Genomic DNA, 25,965 nt, shown 5'->3' with positions numbered 1-25,965 from the left:
ATCTTAAAAAAAAAATAAAATGCTTTCTTTTAAATTACTAAGACAGGGACGCCTGGGTTGCTCAGTGGTTGAGCGTCTGCCTTCGGCTCAGGGCGGGATCCCAGAGTTCCAGGATTGAGTCCCACATCAGGCTCCCTGCATGGAGCCTTCTCCCTCTGCCTATGTTTGTGCCTTCTCTCTGTGTCTCTCATGAATAAATAAGTAACATCTTTAAAAAAATAAATTACTAAGACATTTGTAAACTTGAGGGAGACTCATGTCTTGCAGGATTGTGATGTCTATGAGTTAACTATTTGTGTTTTCTTTCCTTAGCTTTAGGGCAGCCAGGAATGACGAAGGAATGTCACACAGGTCCCACCTGGGGGCCAAAGGGGGATGTTGCAGGGTATCAGCCTGTGCTCTGTCCTCAGCTAGCCTTCTGTTCCCTCATCAATGATGATGATAAAAATGGAGAGTTTAACTATTTTTAAGCAATATCAAAGTGTTATATACCTGCACTTTTTAAAAAAATTTATTTATTTATTTATTCATGAGAGACACAGGGAGAGAGAGAGAGAGGCAGAGACACAGGCAGAGGGAGAAGCAGGCTTCACACAGGGAGCCCAATGTGGGACTTGATCCCAGGTCTCCAGGATCAGGTTCCAGGCTGAAGGTGGCGCCAAACTGCTGAGCCACCTGGGTTGCCCTATACTTGCACTTTTGAAGTAAACTCTATGTCTCATTTCTCATCTGGAAAGTGGAAATCACAGCTGTCAAGTGAGATACTATAATTCTTTAGGAAGTGTGCCCTTTCCGAATCCACTTTTCCATCTGGGTTTCAAGAGGCTACCAAGTGAAGCTGTTATTTAATAAGTATGGAGTTTCTGTTTTGTGGGATGAGAAAGCTGTGAAGACTGTACAACAATGCAAATATACTTAAATTTCCTAAACTATACACTTAGAAATGGTTATGGTGGTAGATTTTGTTATGTTTTTTTACCACAGTAAGAAAGTAGTTTTTTTAAAAAGGCTACCAAGAGAGACATCTGAAAAGCTGTCCCAGGAGAGGGATGATGTTTCTGTGGCTCCTAAAGGAGAGACCCAGGCCATTGGCAAGCAGTGAGAGAAGCCAGTGGGAGTCCTCTTGCAATGGGCAGAAAAGGTTGCATAAGGGATGGTTCAGACCAGGTCAAGGGAAGAATTCCAGCAGGGACACTGTAGAAATGCAGGGCAGGACTATGGGCACAGGGCTGGCCTTGATGATTGCTAGGGTTCCTTCCAACTTTGAGAGGCTGGATTGGAGCTGAGTCAAGTTCAGCAAATGCTAGAATTTTCCATTCACAGACTATAAAATCTTATGATGAGATATTTGAAGAACAGAAGTTTATAAAAACAACAACAACGGTGTATGCTTTCACACTGTAGGAGAATATAACCTGGTCAACATTTCTGGTTGGAATCCACTGCTAAAAACGTATCCAAGAAAACATCTGGACAAGTGTGAAAAGCAAGTCGTTGCTCTTCATAATAGCAGAAAACGTCAAACAACCTAAATGTCCATTAAAAAAACAGTGGCCACTTGATGACATTCAGAGGGAGGAGACACCACTACTCTAAGCAAAAGGGAGATGTCTGGGGAAGGATGTGAGACAGGAAGTGCAGTGAGCCAGAATACTGCTCCTTTCTGCTTCTCTCCACAGCTTTCTCCGCTTTAAAATTCATGGGACAGACAATGACTGCCTCAGCCTAGACAACAGGACCCCTGACTGGCTTAATGTTCCAGTCTCAATTCCCAGAAGCTGAGGGCTCAACTTGGGTCAGATATCCATTCCTGAGCCAGTCAGCTCTGGGTGGAGGATGGGGTCACATGGCCCTTGCTTGTAGTTAGGCCCATCACCTATTGAGTGATGGGGCTATTGAGTGATGGGCACCCTGGAGGTGTCTATACTCGCTTATCAGAGTCATCTAGGACCAGCTAGAAGCAACTACATCACCAGGCAGCTCTGAAGCTATGCAGAACCCGAGGTTCCACCCCACACCTAGGAATCATTTTAACAAGGTCTTCAGTGGTCGGTGTGTTCATTAACATTTGACAGACACTGGTTTATCACAAGAAAGGAAGGTTGGCTCTCGTTTGTTTCCTTCTTTTCTTCCTTCCCTCCCTTCTTCAAACAACTTTATTCCATACAGTTCACCTATTTAAAGTGCATAATTCGAATTTTTTAGTTATGTTCACAGAATTGTGCACCTATCACCACAGCTGATTGTAGACACTTTCATTGTCCAAAAAAGAAACCCAGACTCTTTGGCTTTCATCTCCCAATTCTACCCCCCCCCCATCACCCTCCTTCCTGGCAATCATAATCCGGACATTTCAGATTTGCCTGTTCTGGACATTGCATGTAAGTGGAGTCATAGGGTATGTGGCCTCTTCTGTCCAGCTTCTTTCACTTAGTGGAATATTTTCAAGATTTGTGCACAGTGTAGCATGTGTCAATACTTCATGCCTTTGTATGGCTAATACTATTCCAACATCAGGGCAGATCACATTTTGTTTATCCATTCATCTGCCCGTTCCACTTCTTGGCTATTATGAATCATGCTGCTAGGAGGATTCATGCACAATTCATGAGAGTGATCCCAAGCCACCATGGGAAAAGAAAGAGAACATGCTTTCCTGGCAATTACTCAAGCAGATTATCCAGTAAGTGAGATGACTAAACATGTCAGACTCACAAGTTCATTACCCTTATTCTAAGCACTTAGAAAATTCGTCTAGTACCCTGGGTCTCTTCATATTCTAAGTGAACTTTTAGCTGTGTTATGAAATAATTCAGTTTAAAGAGGAAACATCCTTTTGAGAGTAATGGAACTAATTGTCACACTGGTTTTTAAATTAAGGTCAAATTCACAGAACACAAAATGACTATTCTAAACTGTACAGCTCAGTATGCATTCAGCACATTCTCAGTGCTGCACAATCACTTTTATCTAATCTCAAAACATTTCCCTCGCCCCAAAAGGGAATTCTGTGTCAATGAAACAGTTACTCTCAATTCCCTTCTCCACCTAGGTCCTGCCAATCACTGGTCTGCATTTTGTCTCTACGGTTTTGCCTATTCTGGAAATTTCATATAAATGAAATCCTACAAGAACCTTTTGTTCTTGTTCGACATAATGTCTTTGATGTATATCCACGTGGTAGCATGAATCAGTGCTTCTTTCCTTTTTACGACTGAATAATATTCCATCATGTGGATATACCACATTTTGTTTATCCACTCACATGTTGATAGATGTATGGGATGTTTCCATCTTCTGCCGCTGTGAATGGTGCTATGAACATCTGTTTACAAGTATTTGTTTGAATACCTATTTTTGATTCTTTAGGGTATATATCTAGGATAGAATTGCTGGAGTACATGGTAATTCTTTAGGGTCCTAAAAACAACATTTTTCAGTTTCCGTGTGTCAGGAATCTGGGCATAGCTTAGCTGAGTGCCTCTTCCTGGCATAGAAGGCTGCAATTATCTCAAGGTTCAGCTGGGGGAGGATCTGTTCTAAGGTCATTTATGTGGCCTTGGCAGGCCTCTCACTGGCAGTTGGCAAGAGATATCAGATCTTTGACACGTGGGCCCTTCTACTAGGCAACTAGAGTGGGCTGATTAGTATCCTTCCCTTCAAATTCACATCCACATGGAACTCAGAATGTGACCTTATTTAGAAACAGCATTTATAAAGATGTAATTAGTTAGGATAATATCATACTGGATGAGGGTGGGCCCTAAATACAATGATAGTGTCTTCATAAAAGGAGAGGACGCAGTGAAGAAGGCCATGTGAAGACAGAGGCAGAGATTGGAGTAATGCACTCCTTTGGGCTAAGGAATGCCAAGGACTGCTGGGAGCCACCAGAAGCTAGAAGAGGTAAGGAAGGATTCTCTCCTAGAGAGAATTCTCTTCTTCAGAAGGAGCAAAGCCCAGTAAACACTTGGATTTCAGACCTTTGGTCTCCAGATCAGTGAGAAAATAAATTTCTGTTGTTTTAATCCACCCAGTTTATGATAATTTATTATGGTAGCCTCCAGGAAACTAACAAAGTACTTCACATTTGAATTGGCTTCCTTCACAGCAAATGAGGAAGAGAGTTAAGAGAGGTGCCCAAGATGGAAGACTAAGTCTTTCTGTCATGTAATTTCAGATATGACATCTCATCAAGCAAATCCCTAGATCAGCCCACCAGCTGGGTGAGGTGATTACATAAGATCATGATTACAAAGAGGTGGGCATCATTGATGGCTATCTTACAGGCTGCCTGCCACAGCTACCGCCCCAGCAAAAAATGGAGGAAACTTCTTCTCTGGGCTCTGCCTTCTCCATTCATCGATTCCATCAGCAAATATTAAATACGGGCAGTAGGCTGAGTGTTGAGGATGTGGCCAATAATACAGATAAGATTCAGGGCACCTGGGTGGCTCAGTGGTTGAATGTCTGCCTTTGGCTCAAGTCTTGATCCCGGGATCGAGTCCCACGTTGGGCTCCCTGTGTGGAGCCTGCTTCTCCCTCTGCCTGTGTCTGCCTCTCTCTCTCATGAATAAATAAAACAAAAATCTTAAAAAAATATATATATAGGCAAGATTCTTTCCCTTAAGATTAGTCTAGTTAGGGAGAGAACACTAAAGAATAATAAACAATATATAAATAAAAACTGTAAATACAAGAAAGTTAGTTATGAGACAATAGGAATATCTGACTTAGATTGGGGATAAGAATTAGGCAGGTTTTTTTTTTTTTTTTAAAGATTTTATTCATTTATTCATGAGACACACACACAGGCAGAGACAGAGGCAGAGGGAGAAGCAAGCCCCATGCAGGGAGCCTGATGTGGGACTTGGTCCCAGGTCTCCATGATCAGGCCCAGGGCTGAAGGCAGGTGCCAAACTGCTGAGCCACCCTGGCTGCCCTAGGCATGTCTTTCTGATAAAATGTTGGTTTTTAAAATCTTTATTTATTTTTTTTTTATTATTATTTTTTTTATGATAGTCACACAGAGAGAGAGAGAGAGGCAGAGACACAGGCAGAGGGAGAAGCAGGCTCCATGCACTGGGAGCCCGACGTGGGATTCGATCCTCGGTCTCCAGGATCGCGCCCTGGGCCAAAGGCAGGCGCCAAACCGCTGCGCCACCCAGGGATCCCGGTTTTTAAAATCTTTAAAAAAGATTTTATTTTTGAGATAAAGTATGAGCTAGAGGAGACAGAATCTCAAGCCTAACACAGGGCTCCATCCCATGACCTTGAGATCATGACCTGAGCTGAAACCAAGAGTCAGCCACTCAACCGAGTCACTCAGGCACCCCTAAAATGGTATTCAGAGTGTGGTTGAAGAACATGTGGAAATTAGGTGGTGTGTGTGTGTGTGTGTGTGTGTGTGTGTGTGTGTGTGTTGGGAGGGGAGATTGTTTCTAGGTAAAGGGAAAGCACATGCAGACAACACTCAGTAAGTTGAGCTGCCAGACTCAGAATGTAGGAGTTCTTCATCACTGCGTTTCTATTTTATAACACAGTGCCTGGCACAGAGAGACACCTGATAAATTATTACTGAATTAGTGAATGGATACATCCAAGTCACCTTCTATTTCCTAATTGTTATGGATAATGTCAATTCATTTAGAAATTTTCTCCCAAAGTTCACTGCTGGATCACTGTTCTCATTTGTAGTAGACAGCAAAGGCAAAGCTATTACAAAAAGACTCAAATACGTAAAAGCTCAAAAACAATAAAGGTTTATTTTTTTCCTCAACAGTCCTGGGTGGATATACAGGTCAATGGAGCAGAGGTTGTCCTCTACTCAGGAGTCTTCTATCTTGAGGCCTTGCCTTCTCTAGAACCTTCTCATGGTCTTCCAGCCAGCTGGCAGAGTACATAAGAGCACCTGTTGACAATTTTCTGGGCCGAGTCTGGAAACTGCACTGTTGACGAGAGCATAGGCACGTGGCCACACCTACTTTAAGGGAGCTGAGGAACGTACTGTAGGTGAATGGCCAACAAAGAGGATGAATATGTCTGCACCACAACATATATCCAATTACTTGACTTATCCTCTGGAATAGTGCACAAAATCCTCAAATTAACCTCGACAGAAAAAAGTTCTGGATTTCCCACCTTTACTTGCATCAAGGCTTTCATTCACTGAATGGCACCATCATCCCTCCAATTGCTGAGGCCAGACTCCTGGAAGTTACTCTTGATTCATTTCTCTTACCTTCCACATCGAATCCTTTAGGAAATAATGCCACCTGTACTCCCAAAATGTATCATAAATCCCTCTACTCCATCTTTGCTGCCACTTCCTTAGTTCAAGCATCAAAATAATCTCTCCTCTGGATTTTTCCTTTTTTTAAAAAAAAGGATTTTATTTATTTATTCACGAGAGACACAGAAAGAGAGGCAGAGACACAGGCAGAGAGAGGAGAAGCAGGCTCCATGCAAGGAGCCCGATGCGGGACCCAATCCCAGGAATCTGGGATCACGCCCTGAGCCAAAGGCAGACGCTGAACCGCTGAGCCACCCAGACATCCCTCTCATCTGGATTTTTCCAATAGCCTCTTAATAGCTCTCCGTGTCTCCACTCTTGGTTGCACATGTTTCTCTATCTAAGAGAATGAGCTTTCAAAACATAACTTTGATCCCATCACTCTTTAGTTTAAAACCTTCCAATGCCACAGAATAAAACCTAAAGTCATTACCATGACCCTAGGGTGTATGATACAGCTCCTCGCCAACCTCATTCTTTGTCATTATTGCCTACTTGCTCTGCTCCAGCTACGCTGAACATCTTGCAGCTCCTTGAACGTATTTAGCTTATTTCCACCTTGAGATTTTTTTTGTTCCATCCGCCCAGAAATCTCCTCCTCAGATTTCCAAAAGTCGGCTCGTTCTCTTTCCTCAGAGGTCTCCGCTTCAATGTTACCTCCGGGGAGCCCTTCCCTGAAAAGTCCCTACATCCAGTTATTCTCTTACCTCATTATCCTGTTCGCGGTCCTCTTTTCATCTACAAACTCTGTGTTTCCTCCTATTTGCAGCTTAGCTTTCCTGAAAGCCGGCTCCACCGAGTAGGTACAGCCTCCTGTCCTACTATTCCCCACGTGTTGAGTAGGCCTGGTACACGGTGGTGCTCACTACAGGATTGGACGAATGAAGACCCACCAAGAGGCGATCTGCCCTAAGCTCCTTCGAGGTCCTCGGGCAGGTTGCTGGTGTCGTGGAAGGTGCGCAAACGCGGGTTTCAACTCTGATTTGACCACGTCTCAGCTGTGCCCAACTGAGTTGGGCTCTCAGAGCCTTAATGGCCTAATCTGTGAACGGGAGAATAAGAACATGCTTACCTCGCAGCGCCAAATGCCTACTTTGTAAAGAAGAAACTGCTGGGGGGAAAGAGCCTCACGTAGGATTGACCCTCCTAGTATATAATTATCGCTGCTATTAATACACACAAGTCTGTTCTGTTACCGTTAGACCCGCCCGGGACCTCCGTTTCCTCTTCCTCATCACGAGCTGCAACCCCCGGGTCCTTCTCCCCCGGGTGTGTCTGGCGGCAGGAACCTCCTTCCGCGACCCCCGGAGGAGACAAGAGGCCCTCGCCCCGCGGGAGCCGGGGAGCGTTAGTCAGGGGCCCGCCCCGCCCCCGCCCCGTCGGGGGCCCGACGCAGTACGTCATCAGCGCGGCGCCAGCGCTGCGGAGGGCCCCGGGGCCTGTCCCGAGTGTGGCGCAGCCTGAGGAGGCCCTGGCTTACGCCTGCCAACCAACTGCGTGGTTTGGGGGCGCTCGGAAACCCCAGCGGACGGCGGCGAGGGGCGCGTGGAGCCGTGGGGCCACGGAGTCGGGCGGCAGGAGGGGCGACCCGGAGCTCAGGCGGCACACAGCGCCGGCGGGCGGGCGGGCGGCCGGCGGGGCTGCCCCGCGCGGGTGTCCCGGCGATGTGTGGCGCTGAAGCGGCATCGGGAGCAGCAGCGGCGGTGGGTTCGGCCTCGGCTTCGCAGCGGTGCCGGCGGCGGAGACGGAGGCGCAGGTTCCTTATTAGGACCTGGCGAGCCCGGGCCTAATCGGCGGCCCCGCGAGGCCTCCGCATAGCGCCTTAGACAGGGACCCTCCCCGCCTCGCCCTGCCCCGGGAGCCTGCCTCCCCGGCCGGGGATGAAGCCGGGAGGCGGCCGCGCGGGGCCCAGCACAAAGGCTTGTCCCCGGGGGCCGCCGCCGCCAGCCTAGAGCTGCCCGCCGAAGCGGAGCCGGCGCCGGGGCCCCCATCCCCGGCGGTCCCAGGGGGCGGCTGCTGCCGGTCTCCCCGAGGCCCAGGGGCCCGAGCTCCGAGCCCCTCGCTCCCTCGGCTGCGGTGGGACCCGGCAGCTGCGCAGCCCCCGCCGCTCCCGGCCGTAGAGGCCCTACGGAGCATGTCGGAGGAGAGCGACATGGAGAAAGCCATCAAGGTAAGGGGGAGATGCCCCCTTCCTCCCCTCTTTGTCCCTGTGACATTCCTCTCGGCTCAGCCTCAGAAAGCGGAGAGAACTTGAAGTGAGAGATTCCAGCGACTCCGGGTTTCGGTCTTGCCAGATTCGGTGGACTGCGTTGTACAGCCCTGGGGCGAATGGTGTGTGTCTGTGTAGGGAGGGATGCCCGAGTTCCTCTGACTTCCTTGGTTAAAGCAGGGATGCGATTTGTGCTCTTCTAAAACGGAAGGTGAGTGGCGTGGAGAGACGGTACGAGTGGGCCGGAGGGGACCCCACTGCTCCACTCGCGATCACTCCCCTCGTGCCGCCAGTATTTGTTTCCGGACGATCCGCAGCAGTACGTGGAGAGTTGGACTTGACCCGTCGCTTTCCGTTTGAAACCAGCCTCCTGGAAACCTGCAGTTTCTGACGGAGTGGTTCGCCTTCTTACGAAACCTGTCTCTTGGCAAATGGTGTTCTTACTTTTGCATATGTTCCTTCCCCTTTTCCTTTTTCCTCTCCTAGGGAGCATTTAATTTATTGAGGAAGAGCTAACGGTGTTCTGTGACTTCTCTGTTAACAACCACAAAGCAAGTATGTGTTCCAAAGTGACCCAAATAAAGTGAAAAGTTTTTAAAAATCTGCTTTTTTTGCCTTTTTTTTTTTTAAACAGGCAAACTTTGAGCTATACTAACAGAAAGTTGTCTAGCTGTAGCTAGCAGATTAGAGTCTTATGTAAATTGAGCCCGAAATTTGATATGTATTATTTACTCATTTTGCAGCATTAAGTCAGTGCATTTAAGAATTTCATTTTCGCTTGAGGGGCAGGCATCCTTTGGCAACTTGGGGTTATTTTCCCCATCCAGACATGGTTAAGAAGTTACACTTCTGACAATTTTTTGTATGGTAAAGTTTATAGAAATCATCAGTCGTCCCGAGTGTGGCGCACATCACATTCACCTTTTAAAGGAGGCATAAAAATATAACCTACGTATTAAGGAAAATTAAATTTTAAATAATAGAAAGGTTCTAAAAGACTACTTTTTTTTTTTTTTCTTTTGGTTTGGATTTTATTGGTATGGGTCATGAATTGTTACCTAGTTTTATGACTGGGTTTTGAATCAGAGGATATGTGGCAGATTTTTAAGTTCAGGGATTGTCTGTGTTTTGCCGGGTGCTATCTTAGGCACTGAGGGTGCAAAGCCAAACTCCTAGATGTCCCTGCTCTCATGGAGCTTATATTCTAGATGGTGGAGTTAGGTAATAAACATTGCCAGGTGGTTATAATTAAGTATAAAAAGGATGAGTACTATTTTAGGAAGAGAGTCAGGGAAGGCCTCCCTGAACAGGTGACATATTGCAGAGGTCTGAAGAGAATGAGGGAGCAAACCACTGTCTCAGAGAAGAGAATTACAGGCAGTAGGAACAGCAGATACAAAGGCTCTGATGTAGGTACAAGTCTTGTGTGATCCAGGAACAGCAAAGTGAATGCAGTGGGTCCGTGTAGATTATGTTTTAGGGAGGTGATGAGAAGCTAGAGCACATAGGGACTTGTAGACCATTGTAGGAACTTTGGCTTTGACTTTGAGTAGCAGAGGAACTCTAGGGAGCTTTGAACAGAAGAGGGACAGTTTTTGTGGGTAAATACATAAATTGAGAGGCAGTGTTACATTGTGGTTACCATAGTTTCTCCAGGTAGACTCTGGTTACAATCTCAGCCTTGCCATTCATTAGTTGTGTCCCTGAGTAAGTCACTTCACTTCTTTGCCCCCTAGTTTCCTCACTCATAGAAAGGAGAGAAAAACACTCCACAGCTCATAGGGTTTTTTGAGGATTTAATGAACAAATATATCTAAATGTGCTTACAATAATACCAAACATTTAATAAGAACTTGATGAATGTTAGCTCATAGCAACTGGAGAGTCATTTAAGAAAGTCATAATTTCTTCATTTGGTCACTATTGCCCAATCTGATTTACTTAAATTTTTTTTTAGCTCTCCTTTATGTACTTGACAGGTGAGGCTTCCTCCTAGTTTGGGTGTGCTCAATCAGTACAAATTAGTGGAGTTGAAAATATCTGATCTGACAACCAGTACTGAATAGGCAGTGCTCCCTTGGAAGCAAACCAACATCATATCACATCACATCACATCACATCACATCACATCACATCACATCACATCACATCAAATAAAACTTCTGTGGCATTGTATTGTATTCGTTGTTTTGCTTTCTTGAGGGTGTCCCTCAATGGAGAAGTCAGACCACTGGAGTTCAGCTGGAAAAGCTGTTTTCCTGGGCTCTAGTCAGCCCATTTAAACTTCTGTTGCCTGATTACCTAAGAACAGCCTGATTAGACTTTAACATCTCATCCTACTACTCTTTAAAATAATTAGGGCCAAGGCAACAACCATAGGCTCTGTCTTCTCATTTCTGTCTCTTCTCCCATAGACCCATGACTTCACTATTCCAAAGGCACTTAGCTAAACATGGAGAGTGAGCATTTTGGGATTAGGGATTGTCTTACATATTCGTCTTCTATTGTATATGGCAGAGTTCTTAATATTTGATGAACTTAGTGAAACTTCATTTCCTTAGTTTTAGAAAATACTTTTAGAATTGCAGTATAATTTACATACCATAAAATTTACTCATAAGTGTATAAATATACAGAGTTGTGCAACTATCATCACAATCCAGTTTTAGAATATTTCCATCCTGGGCTTCTTTCTGCGTGGTTCAGTGGGCTGGGCATCCTATTCCAGGTTTCGGCTCAGGTTGTGATCTCAAGTTGTAAGGTTGAACTCCGCATTGGTCTCTGTGCTGGACGTGGAGCCTGCTTGAGATTCTCTCTTTTTTTTTTTAAATAAATTAATTTTTTATTGGTGTTCAATTTACCAACATACAGAATAACACCCAGTGCTCATCCCGTCAAGTGTCCCCCTCAGTGCCCGTCACCCATTCACCCCTACCCCCTGCCCTCCTCCCCTTCCACCACCCCTAGTTCATTTCCCAGAGTTAGGAGTCTTTATGTTCTGTCTCCCTTTCTGATATTTCCCACACATTTTTTCTCCCTTCCCTTATATTCCCTTTCACTATTATTTATATTTCCCCAAATGAATGAGAACATACACTGTTTGTCCTTCTCCGATTGACTTACTTCACTGCTTGAGATTCTCTATCTCTCTGCCCTACCCCTCACATTCCATCTCTCTGTCTTAAATAAATAAATGGATAAAATCTTAAAAAAATTTTTTTTCCCATCCCCCCTAGAAAGTTCCTTTTGCTTCTTTGTCATCTGCCTTTATTCCCACTCCCCACTCCAGACAATCACTGATCTGGTTTCTGCCACTAGTTTTGTCTCTGGAAATTCCAAATTAACGGAATTGTATAATACATAGTCATATGTGTTTGGCTTCTTTTGCTTATAATACTTTGAGGTTCATCTACGTTAGTGCATATATTAGGAGTTTATTTTTTTATTTTTATTTTTTTTTAGGAGTTTATTTTTTTATTTTTATTTTTTTTTAGGAGTTTATTTTTTATTGAGTAATGTTTTTATTGTTTATTCACCCCAGTTGATGGACATTTAGATGTTTCCAGTTTTTAATTATTATAAACAAAGTGATAAAACTTAACCATAAAAAAAAAAATCTTGACTGTATAAGTTTTTGTAGAAATATTTAATTTCTCCTGGATAAATACCTAGGTTTGGAATTACTGGGTGTTACAGTAAGTTTATGTTTAATTTTTTTTTAAGAACCTACAAAACTTTCCAAAGCAGCTCTACCATTATTCAAACAAACCAGTAGTGTTTGAGGGGACTTTCTTTTGTTTTTTGCTTTTGTTTTTCTCCTTTTTTTTTTTTTTTTTTTTTAAAGATTTTCTTTATTTATTCATGAGAGAGACACAGAGAGAGAGGCAGAGACACAGGCAGAGGGAGAAACAGGCTCCACGCAGGGAGCCTGACGTGGGACTCGATCCTCGGCCTCCAGGATCACGCCCTGGGCCGAAGGCAGGCGCCAAACTGCTGAGCCACCCGGGCTGCCCTTGTTTTTGTTTTCTCCTGACAAATATTTGGTATTGTTAATCTTTCTATTTTAGCCGTCCTAGTGGCTGTGTAGTTTTAAAACCACTTTTGTGGTTTTAATGTGCATTTCCCTAAGGAGTAATATTGTTGGGCAACTTTTCATGTGCTTACTTGCCATTTGTGTATCTTTTCTGGTGAAATGTCTATTTGAATCATTTGCCCATTTTTAAGTTGGGTTATTTGTCTTATTGAGTTGTAAGAGTTTTTTTATATACTCTGAGTAAAAACTGATTCTAATGCCATTGAGCATCTTTTCATGTATTTGCCATTCATGTATTTTTTTTCCTGGTATTTATTAAAATCTTTTACTCATTTTTAAATTGAGTTGTCTTATTGAGTTGTAAGGGTTCTCTCTAAACTCTGAATAAAAGTGATTTATCGGATATAAGATCTACAGATGTTTTTCCCAGTCTGTGGCTTATCTTATCACTTTTTAATGGTTTTAATTTTGAAGAAGTCCAGTTGATCTTTTTTCTTTTTCTTTTATGGATTATGCTTATGGTGTCATAGCTAAGAAATCTTTGCTTAGTCTCAGGTTATAAGATTTTTCAACTATATTTTCTTGTAGAAATTTTGCAGTTTTTAGTTCTTTATTTAGGTATAATATCCATTTGGAGTTAACTTTTGCATGTGGTGTTACATAAAGGTCTAAGGTTTTGTTTGTCTTTAATATGGATATCCAGTTGTTCAAGGACAGTTTGTTGAAAACACCATCTTTTGCCTATTGAATTACTTTGTTACCTTTTGTGAGAATCAGTCGATCATAAGAGTGTGAATTTATTTCTGGATTCTCTGTTCTATTGATCAATATGACTATTCTTATACTAGTATCATAATTTGATGACTGAAACTTTATAGTAAATTTTCAAAATTGAGTAGTATGAGAACAAATATGGTTTCTCTTTTTCAAAATTATATTGGCTCTTCAAGTTCTTTGTATTTCCAAATAAATTTTAGAATCAGCTGTCTATTTCTCCAAAAACTGTGCTGGAATTTTGACAGGGGTTCCATTGAATCTATAGGTCAATATGGAGACAGTTGCCATCTTAACAATATTGTCTTCTAATCCATGAACATGGTATAGCTCTCCATTTTGTTAGGGCTTTCCTGTTTCTCTTAGCAATGTATTTGTAGTTTTTAGTATATAGATCTTGTACTCTTTAAATTTATTCTTAATATTTTACTCCTTACGATGCTATTAAGAATTGTTTAATTTCATTTTTGGGTTGTTTGTCACTAGTGTGTAGAAATACAGTTCATTTCTGTATTTTGATATTATGTATTGCATCCTTACCACATTTGCTAAGTTCTAGATATTTTTGTTGTTTTGTAGGTTCTTTAGGATTTTCTACATATAAAAATCATGTCTTCAGTGAATAAATACCATTTTACTTCTTCCTTTACAGGATGTATCCTCTTAATTTTGTTTTCTTGCCTTATTCCATGGGTAGAACCTCAGGTACAATGTTGAGTGAAAGTGGCAAAAGTGGACATCTTGCCTTGTTCCTGATCTCAGGGGGAAAGCATTAAAGACTAAGTAAGTGGTTTTGTAGATGTCCTTTGTCCAATTGAGGAGTTTCTTTCTATTTATTCCTTGTTTGCTGAGAGTTTTTATCAGGAATAGGTGTTGAATTGAACTTTTGTTACATGCTTTTTCTTTATTTATTGAGTTGATCATATAGTTTTTGTTCTTTAGTTTTAATGTGGTATACAGTAACATTAATTGATTTTCAGATATTAAACCGATCTTGCATTCTTGGTATAAAACCTATTTAGTCTGATGTAAAATAATTCATATATGTTTCTGTATTCAGTTTGCTAATAATTTTGCTGAGGATTTTTGCAATCTGTATTCATGAGAGATATATATCTGTGGTTTTCTTGTGATGCCATTGTCTAGCTATGATATGAAGGTAATATTTGCCTCAGAATGAGTTGGGAAGTATATATACCCTCCTTTATTTTCTGGAATTTGTGTGGAGGTTTGGTATTATTTCTTTAAATCAATAGCTGTCAATAGGGGTCAATTTTTGCCTCTCACAAGACATTTGGCAATGTTTGGAGACATGGTTATTCAGTGCAGGTAGGGGCCAGGAATGCTCCTGAACATCTTAATGCACAGGACAACCTCAAACAAAAAACTATCTGCTTCAAAATGCCAGTGATGCTGAGCTTGAGAAACTGCACTTTAAATGATTTGGTAGAATTTACCACTAAAGCTATGTGGGCCTAGGCTTTGCTTTGTGGGAAGATTTTTTGTTGTTGTTGTTATTAATTCAGTATCTTGCTATAGATTTACTCAGATTTTCTATTTCTTCATGAGTGAGTTTTGGTCATTTATATGTCTTTCTAAAATTTGTCCATTTCATCCAGAAGTCTAATTTCTTGGCATAAAGTTGTTTGTGGTGATCCTTTATAATGCTTTGATTCCTCTAAGGTCACTTGTGATGCTCCCTCTCTAATTTCTTTCTTTCTTTCTTTCTTTCTTTCTTTCTTTCTTTCTTTCTTTCTTTCTTTCTTTTTTTTTTTTAAGATTTTATATATTTATTCATGAGACACACACACAGAGAGAGAGAGAGAGAGAGAGAGAGAGAGAGAGAGGCAGAGACACAGGTAGGGAGAAGCAGGCTCCATGCAGGGAGCCCGATGTGGGACTCAATCCTGGGTCCCCAGGATCAGGCCCTGGGCTGAAGTCAGCGCTAAACTGCTGAGCCACCCAGGCTGCCCTCTAATTTCTAATAATAATTTGTATCTTTTTTTCTGTCAGTCTAGCAAAGGTTGTTAATTTGGTTATCTTGAAGACTCAACTTTTGGTTTTGAGTTTTCTGTTTTGTATTTTATTGATTTCTGCTTTAGTGTTTATTATTTCTGCTTACCTTGAGTATTTCTTTTTTTCTCTAGTTTTTCTTTTTCTTTTTTTTTTTTAAATTTTTATTTATTTATGATAGTCACAGAGAGAGAGAGAGAGAGAGAGAGGGGCAGAGACATAGGCAGAGGGAGAAGCAGGCTCCATGCACCGGGAGCCTGATGTGGGATTCGATCCCGGGTCTCCAGGATCGCGCCCTGGGCCAAAGGCAAGCGCCAAACCACTGCGCCACCCAGGGATCCTTCTCTAGTTTTTCAAGATAGAAGCTTACGTTATTGATTTGTGATCTTCCTTATCTTTATCATAGACATGTATATATATATAGGAAAAACAGTATATATAGGATTTGGTACTCTCTCTGGTTTCAGGCATCCCCTGGGAGTCTTGGGAGGTAGCCCCCACAGACAAGGGGGACTACTGTATTGTGTTTTTATTTTCATTCAGATCAAAATATTTTCTGTTAATAATTTCCCTGTTTCTTCTTTGACCTATTGGTTATTTAGAAGTATTACGCAATTTTTAAAAAGATTTTATTTATTCATGAGAGAGACAGAGAGGCAGAGACATAGGCAAAGGAAGAAGCTGGCTCCCCGCGGGGAGCCCAGTGCAGGACTCCATCCCTTAACCCTGGGATCCTGACTTGAGCTGAAGTCAGATGCTCAACTGCTGAGCCACCATGAGCCACCAGGTGTCCTGTCCTGTATTATGTAATTTTTAAATTTTTGTTGATTTCTAGCTTAATTCCATTGGTGGTTGAAGAACTTTATATAATTTCAGTTTTTAAAAATTTGTTGAGACTTATGATCCAGCATATGGTTTATTCTAAAGAATATTCCATATTTACTTGGGAGGAATGTATATTCCTTTGTTGTTGGATATAGTGTTCTTTTTTTTTTTTTTTTTTTTTTTTAAGATTTTACTTATTTATTCATGAGAGAGAGAGACAGAGAAAGAGAGAGGCAGAGACACTGGCAGAGGAAGAAGGAGGCTCCATGCTGGAAACCCAACATGGGACTCGATTCTGGGTCTCCAGGATCACGCCCCGGGCCATAGGCAGTGCTAAACCACTGAGCCACCTAGGCTGTCCGATATAGTGTTCTATAGATGTCAAGTTGACATGTTATCTTGACATGTTATCTTCTACATACAGTTGACAGTGTTATCTTCTACATCTTGCTGATTTTCTGTCTGGCTTTTCTATTGAGGGTGGCAGTATTGGAATCCATAAATAATAATAATAATAATAATAATAATAAATTATTTAGGATTCCAATAATATCAAATATTATTAATATTAATAATTATATTTATAATATTAATGTTATAATTAATAACATTAAATTATTATTGTTATTTAGGGATTCCAATAATATTGTTTATTATTATTATTATTATTATTATTATTAGGATTTTATTTAATTTTTAGAGAGCACAAGCAGGCAGAGTGGCAGTCAGAAGGAGAGGGGGAAGTAGGCTACTTGCTGAGTAGGGAGCTGGATGTGGGCCTCAATCCTAGGACTTTGAGATTCTGACCTGAGTGGAAGGCAGACAACCGACTGAGCCACCCAGGTGCTCCTCCAACTATTATTATTATTTTTAAAGATTTTATTTATTCATGAGAGACAGAGAGAGAGAGAGAGGCAGAGACACAGGCAGAGGGAGAAGCAGGCTCCATGCAGGGAGCCTGACGTGGGACTCGATCCTGGGTCTCTAGGATCAGGCCCTGGGCTGAAGGCTGTGCTAAACCACTGAGTCGCCCGGGCAGCTCCCAACTATTATTTTTGAATTATCTATTTTCCTCCTATATTCTGTTAATTTTTGCTTCATGTATTTTTGAACTCTGTTGTTTGGTACCTGCATATATGTTTATAATCATATCTTCCTGATGAATTGACCTTATCTTTTTAAAAAGTGCCTCTCTATTAACATCTTTTTTTTTTTTTTTAAGATTTTATTTATTTATTCATGAGAGATACACAGAGAGAGGCAGAGGGAGAAGCAGGCTCCGATGTGGGACTCGATCCCGGGACTGGGATCACACCCTGAGCTGAAGGCAGATGCTCAAGTGCTGAGCCACCCCAGGTGTCCCAACAGTTTGTTTTAAAGTCTTATTTTGTGGGGATCCCTGGGTGGCGCAGCGGTTTGGCGCCTGCCTTTGGCCCAGGGCGCGATCCTGGAGACCCGGGATCGAATCCCACATCGGGCTCCCGGTGCATGGAGCCTGCTTCTCCCTCTGCCATGTCTCTGCCTCTCTCTCTCTCTCTGTGACTATCATAAATAAATAAAATAAATGTTTAAAAAAAAAAAAATAAAATAAAGTCTTATTTTGTGTATTGTGTGTATAGTTTCTTCAGTTCTCCTGTGGTTACTCATTGTATATCTTTTCCATCCTCTTCTTTTTCCATTTAATAAGTTGTAATAAAATTACTTGTAACAAAATTTACCATTTTAACCATTTTTATTTTTTATTTATTTATTTATTTATTTATTTATTTATTTATTTATTTTAAAACCTTTATTTATTTATTCATAGAGACACAGAGAGAGAGAGAGACAGAGATACAGGCAGAGGGAGAAGCAGGCTCCAAGCAGAGAGCCTGACGTGGGACTTGAGCCAGGGTCTCCAGGATTACGCCCTGGGCTGCAGGCGGCGCTAAACCGCTGCGCCACCGGGGCTACCCCAACCATTTTTATTTTTAATTTTTATTTTTTAAATTTATTCATGAGAGACACAGAGAGAGAAAGAGGCAGAGACAGAGGCAGAGGGAGAAGCAGGCTCCATGCAAGGAGCCCGATGTGGGACGTGATCCCGTGACTCTAGGATCACGCCCTGGGCCAAAGGCAGCACTAAACCGCTGAGCCACGGGGGCTGCCCAATTAACCATTTTTAAGTGTATGCTTCACTGGTATTAAATATATTTATAATGTTGCACAACCATCCACCATCCATCCATATAATTTTTTTGATCTTGTAAAATTGAAACTCTGTACCCATTAAATGGTAACTCCCTTGGCCCCTTTTCCCCAGTCTCTACCAGCCACCTTTCTACTTTCTGTCTCTATAATATTGACTACTCTAAGCACCTTAGAAAATGGAGTTATACAGTATTTGTCTTTTTGTGACTGAATTATTTCACTTAGCATAATATTCTCAAGATTCTTTCATATTATAGCATATTTCTGAATTTCCTTACTTTTTAAGGCTGAATAATATTCCATCATATGTATACAGGCACTTAGGTCCCTTCCATGTTTTAGCTATTGTGAATAGTGTTGTTATGAATATAGATTTACAAATATCTCTTAAAGATGCTGTTTTCAGTTCTTTGGGGTATATACTCACAGAATTGCTGAATCATACGATAATTCTATCTTTAATTTTTTTGAGGAACTGCCATACTGTTTTATATGGCATTGGAAATGTACCATTGTATATTACCACCAGCAGTGCACAAGGGTTCCAATTTCTCCATATCCTCACCAACACTTGTTATTTTCTGTTTGTTTTTTAAGCAGTCTTCACACGCAGGGTGGAGCCCAGTGTGGGCCTTGAACACACAACACTGAGATCAAGACCTAAGCTGAGATCAAAATCTGATTCCTAACTGACTGAGCTACTCAGGCATCCCTGTTTATTTGTTTTTTGATAGTAGCTATCCTAATGAGTGTGAGGTTGTATCTCATTGGATTTTTGATTTGCATTTTCTTCACGATTAGTGATGCTGAACATCTTTTCCTGTGTTTATTGGCTGTTTGTATATTTTTGGGAAAATGTCTATTCAAGTTTTTTTTTTTTTTTTAAGATTTTATTTATTTGAGAGAGAATGAACAAGAGAGAGAAGGAACAGGGAGGGGGCAGAAGGAGAGGGAGAAACAGACTCCCCGCTCAGCACAGAGCCTGATGCGGGGCTTGATCCCAGGCTAGATCATGACTTGAGCTGAAAGCAGATGCCCAACCAACTGAGCCACCCAGGTGTCCCTCTATTCAAGTTCTTTGGCTGGTTTTGAATCAAGTGGTTTGGGTTTTTTTGTTGAGTTTTAGGAATTCTTGTATATTCTGGGTATTAATCCCTTATTAGATACTTGATCTGCAAATATTTTCTTCCCATTATGTGGGTTGCCTTTTTTTACTCTTAATAGTGTTTTATGATGCACAAAATTTTTAAATTTTCATCTTCATCTTATCTGGTTTTTCTTTCATTTCCTGTTCCTTTGGTGTCTTATCCAAGAAATCATTGCCAAATACAATGTTATGAAACTTGTGTCTTATGTTTTCTTCTGAGAATTTTATTGTTTTAGGTCTTACAGTAAGGTCTTTGATCCATTTTCGGTTTTTGTATATAGGATTAAGGGTCCACCTTTGTTCTTTGCATGTGGATAGTCTACCCAGCACCATTTGTTGAAATCTTTTTAACTCGTTTGCTTCTCTGAATCTAAAGTATAACTCTTACCAACAGCTGTAGTTGGACCTTTTTTGTATTTGTCACAAATATTCCTATTATTTGCAAAAACAGACAATGGATAGTTTTGTCTGTGGATCGTGATTTCCTGACCCTTGGAAGGATTCAGAAGAATTACTTCATTCCATGTATTTATATCCTTATTAATTTAAGGTAGTATTTATATTTCTTTAGCAGAATTCAGTGTTTGTCATTGATGCCTTTGAAGTAGTATATAATTTACTTCAGTGAATTATGCCTTCCTACATTCTCCTTTGTCACTAAAATATGTGAGAAAATAGGCCATCTACACATAGAAGAGTTGACAGATGTGAGAGTGTTACTTCTCCTCCCCAGTTGGGCTTCTTGAAGACTTAGACGGGTTAATGTTTATGGCACCATCACCAAAAGTGAGAACTAAACCTGGAAAAGAGGACAAGAGGTGTAAGGAAAACAGGGTTCAGAAATCAGAGCTGTAGGGAGGCCTGGTAGAGCCTCTCTTACTTCCCGTAAAGTCAAGTGTTAAAACTCTTGTCAGAACCTCTACAAGTTGAATAGTCTTGGCTGTGTATCAGGTAAAGTACCATCTGAATAAGCACCAGCACAGTGACTTTGGTCTAACGTTATTTTCACATCCCAGGAACTGTGCAAATGAATAGTCCCTTGATCTGTTTATGACAGATAATTCCATGGAAAAAAAATCTCTCTTTCCCCTGAATCTCCTATGAATATACGTATTCATTAGAGTTGAGAGGAAGGAGAGGTCTAGCAAATGATTTTACTCTACCATGAAGCTTAGACTATACTCCCAACTCCCTCTTTCCCAATCCTGTATTCCTCCTGTCTTCTCAAACAGTCCATTCATGGAAACATGAAGGAGGAGGCAAGTTAAGTGGGTAGGTTTGAATTTTGTTTAGGAGGTAGTGACTGGGGCAGAGCCTGGGATCTCCCTGAGTGGGCAAGATTTGTCCCTAATCTTCAGTGTAAGGCAATTACCTTTAATAGCTAGAATGGTGCTAGGGAAGAAGCCAAAGCTTAGATTCTAGTCTTACTAGTGCTTGTAACTCACTGTGTGACCTTGACAAGCTCCTTAACCCTGAGGTACAGTTTTTCAGAAGGGAGTTTGTGTAATGATCTTACTGATCTTTCCCAAATTAATATCCCTCTCTCATTTGGCTTTAGTCTACCTTTCTGGTCTTTCATTCCAGTTATTGAGCATTTATTATATAATGAGAACTTTTATCAAGAACTGGGCATCAGAAAAGTGGAGATGATGACCAGTCCAAGCTTATTTTGTATTTTTGCATATTAATTGAGCGGAAGTTCTGTTTTTGTCTCTGAACTTAGTCTGATGTCTGGCACACACCAATTGCTCAATGAGTGTGTGTTACATGGACAGATATCCTGTTCCCATATACTGGGAATCAGGATTCTACTAGATTTTGCAGGAAAACAATTTGAAAGTGTCATGAGTCCCAGTCTACTTTCTCAAGGTCTCCATTTGGTTTCCTTTTCTTCCCGTGGAACCCTGAAAAATGAATTTTAGCCTGTCACAACTTAAATATATGGATGGCTTTCATGCCTGAAAGCCTATGGCAACAGAAGTTCAACATACAGTGTTTAGACAGGAATTCCATAAAAACTTCCACTAAACCATAGAGACGATACCTGGAACTATTGAAAGCTATTAAAATTGTAAATAAACAATTGAAAACTATAAAAAATACAGTTAATGAATACAACACTTGAAAATTAGATAAACTTATTATATTCACTACTACCTTATTTGGACTTTTTTTTTTTTTTAATTTTATTTTATTTATTTATGATAGGCACACAGTGAGAGAGAGAGAGGCAGAGACATAGGCAGAGGGAGAAGCAGGCTCCATGCACCGGGAGCCTGACGTGGGATTCGATCCCGAGTCTCCAGGATCGCGCCCTGGGCCAAAGGCAGGCGCCAAACTGCTGCGCCACCCAGGGATCCCATGGACTTTTAAGATTAAAATCATTTAGTTATTCCAATAATTTGATCAGCTTGTTCAAGGGTTTAGGCCTCAGTATCATGGAAGCATGTATGAGACCAGTCTTTCTGGAACCTCAGAAAGTATACTGACCATTTTAGTAAGTGAATATTCAGTAGTGAAGCATTTTAAAAGAATATCTTCCTCTCACACTCTGTACCCTCCCCGAAAAACACTGAGTATCTACTCAAATGGACCTGTAGATGAGCTGAAGAAATTCTTTTTTTCCGAAAGCGTTTGCTTTCTCTTGTGCTGGAAAACAGTGCCTAAGTCATTTAGACAAAATACCTAATTATAAAGCCAAAAGAATGCAAAACCCTAGTTATCAGTTTCTTTTAGAAGATGAGATACTGAGTGGTAAGGTTGTCTCACCCTGCTCAATTATTTGGTTTTTTAATTGGAGAATCATTGTCTGCCCCTCCCTTTTTTTGTTTTAATAGGAAACCTCTATTTTAGAGGAATACAATATCAATTGGACTCAGAAGCTGGGAGCTGGAATTAGTGGTCCAGTTAGGTAAGAGACCCACATGCAAACTATGGCAGAATTACTCTGCAAAGGGCCATTTGACGTACATTGTACATTAGAAGCATCAGCTGTGCCAGATTTGTGAAATAGCTTTAATTTTAACAAGTGGAGGTATTAATGTTAGGCTTTTTCTCATCCATTTAGAAATATATTTAAGTGACTGAGTCACATGGTCTGTGACATAGACTCATTTAAGATATCAAGACTGAGGCACCTGGGTGGCCAAGTTGGTTAAGTGTTTGACTCTTGATTTCAGCTCAGGTCATGATCTCAGGGTTGTGGGATTGAGCCCTGTGTTGGGCTTGCACTAGGCATAGAGCCTGCTTAAGATTCTCTCCTCCCTCTGCGGCCCCACCCCCCTCATTCTCTCTCTCTGTCTCTCTCTTTTTTTTTTTTTAAGATTTTATTATTTATTCATGAGAGACACAGAGAGAAGGCAGAGACATAGGGAGAGAGAAAAGCAGGCACCTCACAGGGAGCCCGATGTGGGACTCGATCCCAGAACCCTGGGATCATGCCCTGAGCCAAAGATAGACGCTCAACTGCTGAGCCACCCAGGAGTCCCATCTCTCTTTCTTAAAAAAAAAAAAAAAAGAAAAAGAAAAAGAAAAAAAAAAGTCTCACACACACATATACATAGTGAGACTGCAGAGCTACTGTGAGAGTCACCTGTCGTGAGTAGAGGCCATTCTTGGCCATCCATCCTCAGGATGCTTCCTCATGGCTCAGGAGCTGAGGCCTGTGCAGGGTGGGTGGGTAAAGATGGCTTTTCTGCCTCTCCACCTGCTAGCTCTAGGGGCAAATTTGTTTGGATGCGCCTGGATATATTCTTGATTAGAAGTGCAATTCTAAAAGAACAAACGTGTTAAATTAGTTTTCACTGTAACATAGATGATTTCTGATTGAATTTTTTTCCTCCAAATCTAGAGTCTGTGTAAAGAAATCTACTCAAGAACGGTTTGCACTGAAAATTCTTTTTGATCGTCCAAAAGCTAGAAATGAGGTATGGCCCTTTATTGCCTTGATTTGCCTAAATATTGGAAGTGCCTAAGAATTATTTTTTTTACAAGGCAGCTTCCAGGAGGGAATACAGAGATGCATACAGAATTTTATTTACCCCTTTTCCTATTGCTTTATCATTATAAAGCAGTCCCACATCTACCAGTACCAAAGCCTGTCAATCTTACTTCTTTCAACCACCTCTTGTTCTTTAATTAATGTGGTTCTTATACCCTGAAGTATTTAGGTTTACCTCAGCTTATACTTATTGGACAAGGTCCTCGAAGAGCGGAGAATGGTGGCTAGTGTCCTGTAAGTGTGTGCAGGAGGGCTGTAAGGATATCTAAAAAATATACATTTGTTTTAAATCATCTGAGTGTGGTGATGACATACTAGTGACATGTGCAATGTAAAATGTATTCTTTTGCTTAGGGGTATATGAAAATTTCTGAGACAAATGAGTTATTTGCCAGATTTTTCATTTGCTAATGGTGGGGGCAGCAGAAAGTAAATCTGTCGGTGAGGTGAAATGTTTCATCTGTTCTCTTTAAGGTACGTCTGCACATGATGTGTGCCACACACCCAAATATAGTCCAAATTATTGAAGTGTTTGCTAACAGTGTACAGTTTCCTCATGAGTCCAGCCCCAGGTAAGACCACATGGAGGTCAGCACCACATGTCCACCTCTCCACGTGTAGGCCAAGGTATAGTGGGGTTTTCCTCTCTTTTGTGCTCTTTTCCCCACCCCCTTTTCTCGCCATCCCTCCTTCCCTCCCTGCCTCCCTCCCTCTTTCTCTCTTCTTTTGATTTTGGAAAGTCTCAAACATTTGTTAAAGCAGACAGAATTATGAAATGAATTCTCAGGTACCCATCACTGAACCTCAATAGTTACCCACTCATTGCCAGTCTTGTTTCAGCTATGCCCCATATACTCTCTGGGACCATGATTATTGTGATTACTTTCTCTTTAAAGAAAAAAAAAAGTATGTAATGTGGAATTAAAACAGATTCTATTTCAAATTAGTGAAAGGGGACCAAATATTATTAGCACTGGCTTAGGTTGATATGGCAAAAAGCCCTTATTTAGCCTGACCTTCCTTTTAAAGGAGGAAATCAATACTATTCTTTTAGCTGCCAAATGGGTGGTGTTCCAGGGAGTAATTCAAGGTTAAATAAGGTATGATTTCTATGTAAATGAAATCTATCATCTATGTAAATGTAAATCTGTCATCATAGCAATGTGATAGGCAGCAAGGAGAGGCATCCATAAAATATCTTGAGCTTATAAAGGAGAGGAGAGCTGCTCACTGTAGGCTGGGGAGACGAGGTATCTCACAGAGTGGTAATGTGGGTGCTAGAGTTTGAAGGGGATGGGTAGGAGTCTTTGGGTGGAAAAAGAAGATGGATTTGTAAAAACAAATGGGAAATCAAATGACTGTTTCTTACAACTGTGCTCTGTTGGTGAAAGCATTTGGATAGAAACTGGAAGCATTTGTATAAAAGAATGATAACCAGAATTCTGATTTTTTTTTTTTAACAACATGAAAATTTTTGCTTTTCTTTAGTAGCTGTGTAACCCTGTATGGCTGTCTTGCTGGGTATGCTGTGGCTCACATGGAAAACTAGTGTAGTGGGGGAAGGAGTGGAGACAGACACACAGACATAGACACAGAAACAGACAGATGCAGAATGAGAGTGAATAACTAGGCTAGCCCAACACCAGCCAGCTGACTTGAAATTCATATCCTGTACAGCCGTATTCCGTTTTCAATATACTTTCCATCTAGCTGCCCTAAATGCAGTACAAAACATAACTTAAAAGATCACTCCTCTTTAACATCTAGTAATAACTAAGTACAGTATCTTCAAGAGGATCATTGTCTTCAAAACTTATTTTATTTCCATTTTAGCTTCTTAGAAAGTTCTAAGTAAAGGATATTCCTTGTCTGTAGCATCTAGTTGATAGTGACAAGGGGTCCAACATCAAGGGGCATGGTAGGGCTAGACTTAGGAAGTAGTTACACACTTTGTAGATGAGGTATCTTTAGGTTAGCTATTTGATGTTTCAGGTTTTTTTTTTTTTTTTTTTTTTTTTTAACTTAACAAAATCAAATGCTTTCAAACAGGGCTCGACTCTTAATTGTAATGGAGATGATGGAAGGGGGAGAGCTATTTCACAGAATCAGCCAGCACCGGCACTTTACAGAGAAGCAAGCCAGCCAAGTAACAAAGCAGGCAAGTTAACCCCGGGTACCAATCAAACCGCCAACAATGTTGGTTAACAAGCACAATTTCATTGGGGGGAATAAAAGAAAGCTTGAAGAAAAGCTCTATTTGATCTCTCATTGCCTGCTTTGTTATGTAATCAGAAAAGATGCTTTGACAGGAGAATTGTGACCCCTTTTATGCTTTGGGGGGGACTGTATTTTTAAGTGGTTGTCAATTGCTTGCCTACTAGAAGATTTAAATAAACTCTGGAAGGAAGGTAATCTTTTAGTTCCTGTGTAGACCGTAGATATCTTTAAACATGTGGTGTCCAAGCACTATTGCTGGACTTTG

At 41.1% G+C, this 25,965-nt stretch overlaps 1 protein-coding gene and 1 long non-coding RNA gene across 3 annotated transcripts in view; one reads left to right on the top strand and one right to left on the bottom strand.

Annotated features, from left to right (window-relative positions):
* Positions 1-5,746: 5,746 nt before the first annotated feature.
* On the bottom strand, positions 5,747-7,652 carry LOC121475351. Its single transcript, XR_005983727.1, has 3 exons — positions 7,489-7,652; positions 7,000-7,334; positions 5,747-5,948 (listed from the first exon to the last, which is right to left on the bottom strand). It is a non-coding gene; the product is annotated as an uncharacterized LOC121475351 (long non-coding RNA).
* Positions 7,653-7,819: 167 nt separating this feature from the next.
* The window catches only part of MAPKAPK5 (MAPK activated protein kinase 5), a 40,804-nt gene continuing 22,658 nt past the window's right edge, over positions 7,820-25,965 (top strand). For both annotated transcript variants that reach the window (XM_041728552.1, XM_041728551.1), the window contains exons 1-5: positions 7,820-8,462; positions 22,321-22,394; positions 23,334-23,409; positions 23,958-24,055; positions 25,533-25,641. In XM_041728552.1, coding sequence (XP_041584486.1) covers positions 8,427-8,462; positions 22,321-22,394; positions 23,334-23,409; positions 23,958-24,055; positions 25,533-25,641 — 393 coding nt within the window. In that variant the 5' untranslated portion in view covers positions 7,820-8,426. The remainder of the gene's footprint in view (positions 8,463-22,320; positions 22,395-23,333; positions 23,410-23,957; positions 24,056-25,532; positions 25,642-25,965) is intronic.

Source organism: Vulpes lagopus, chromosome 14 (genome assembly GCF_018345385.1).
Source record: "Vulpes lagopus strain Blue_001 chromosome 14, ASM1834538v1, whole genome shotgun sequence".
Classification (NCBI taxonomy): domain Eukaryota; kingdom Metazoa; phylum Chordata; class Mammalia; order Carnivora; family Canidae; genus Vulpes; species Vulpes lagopus.
This window is presented reverse-complemented; position numbering and strand designations above follow the sequence as displayed.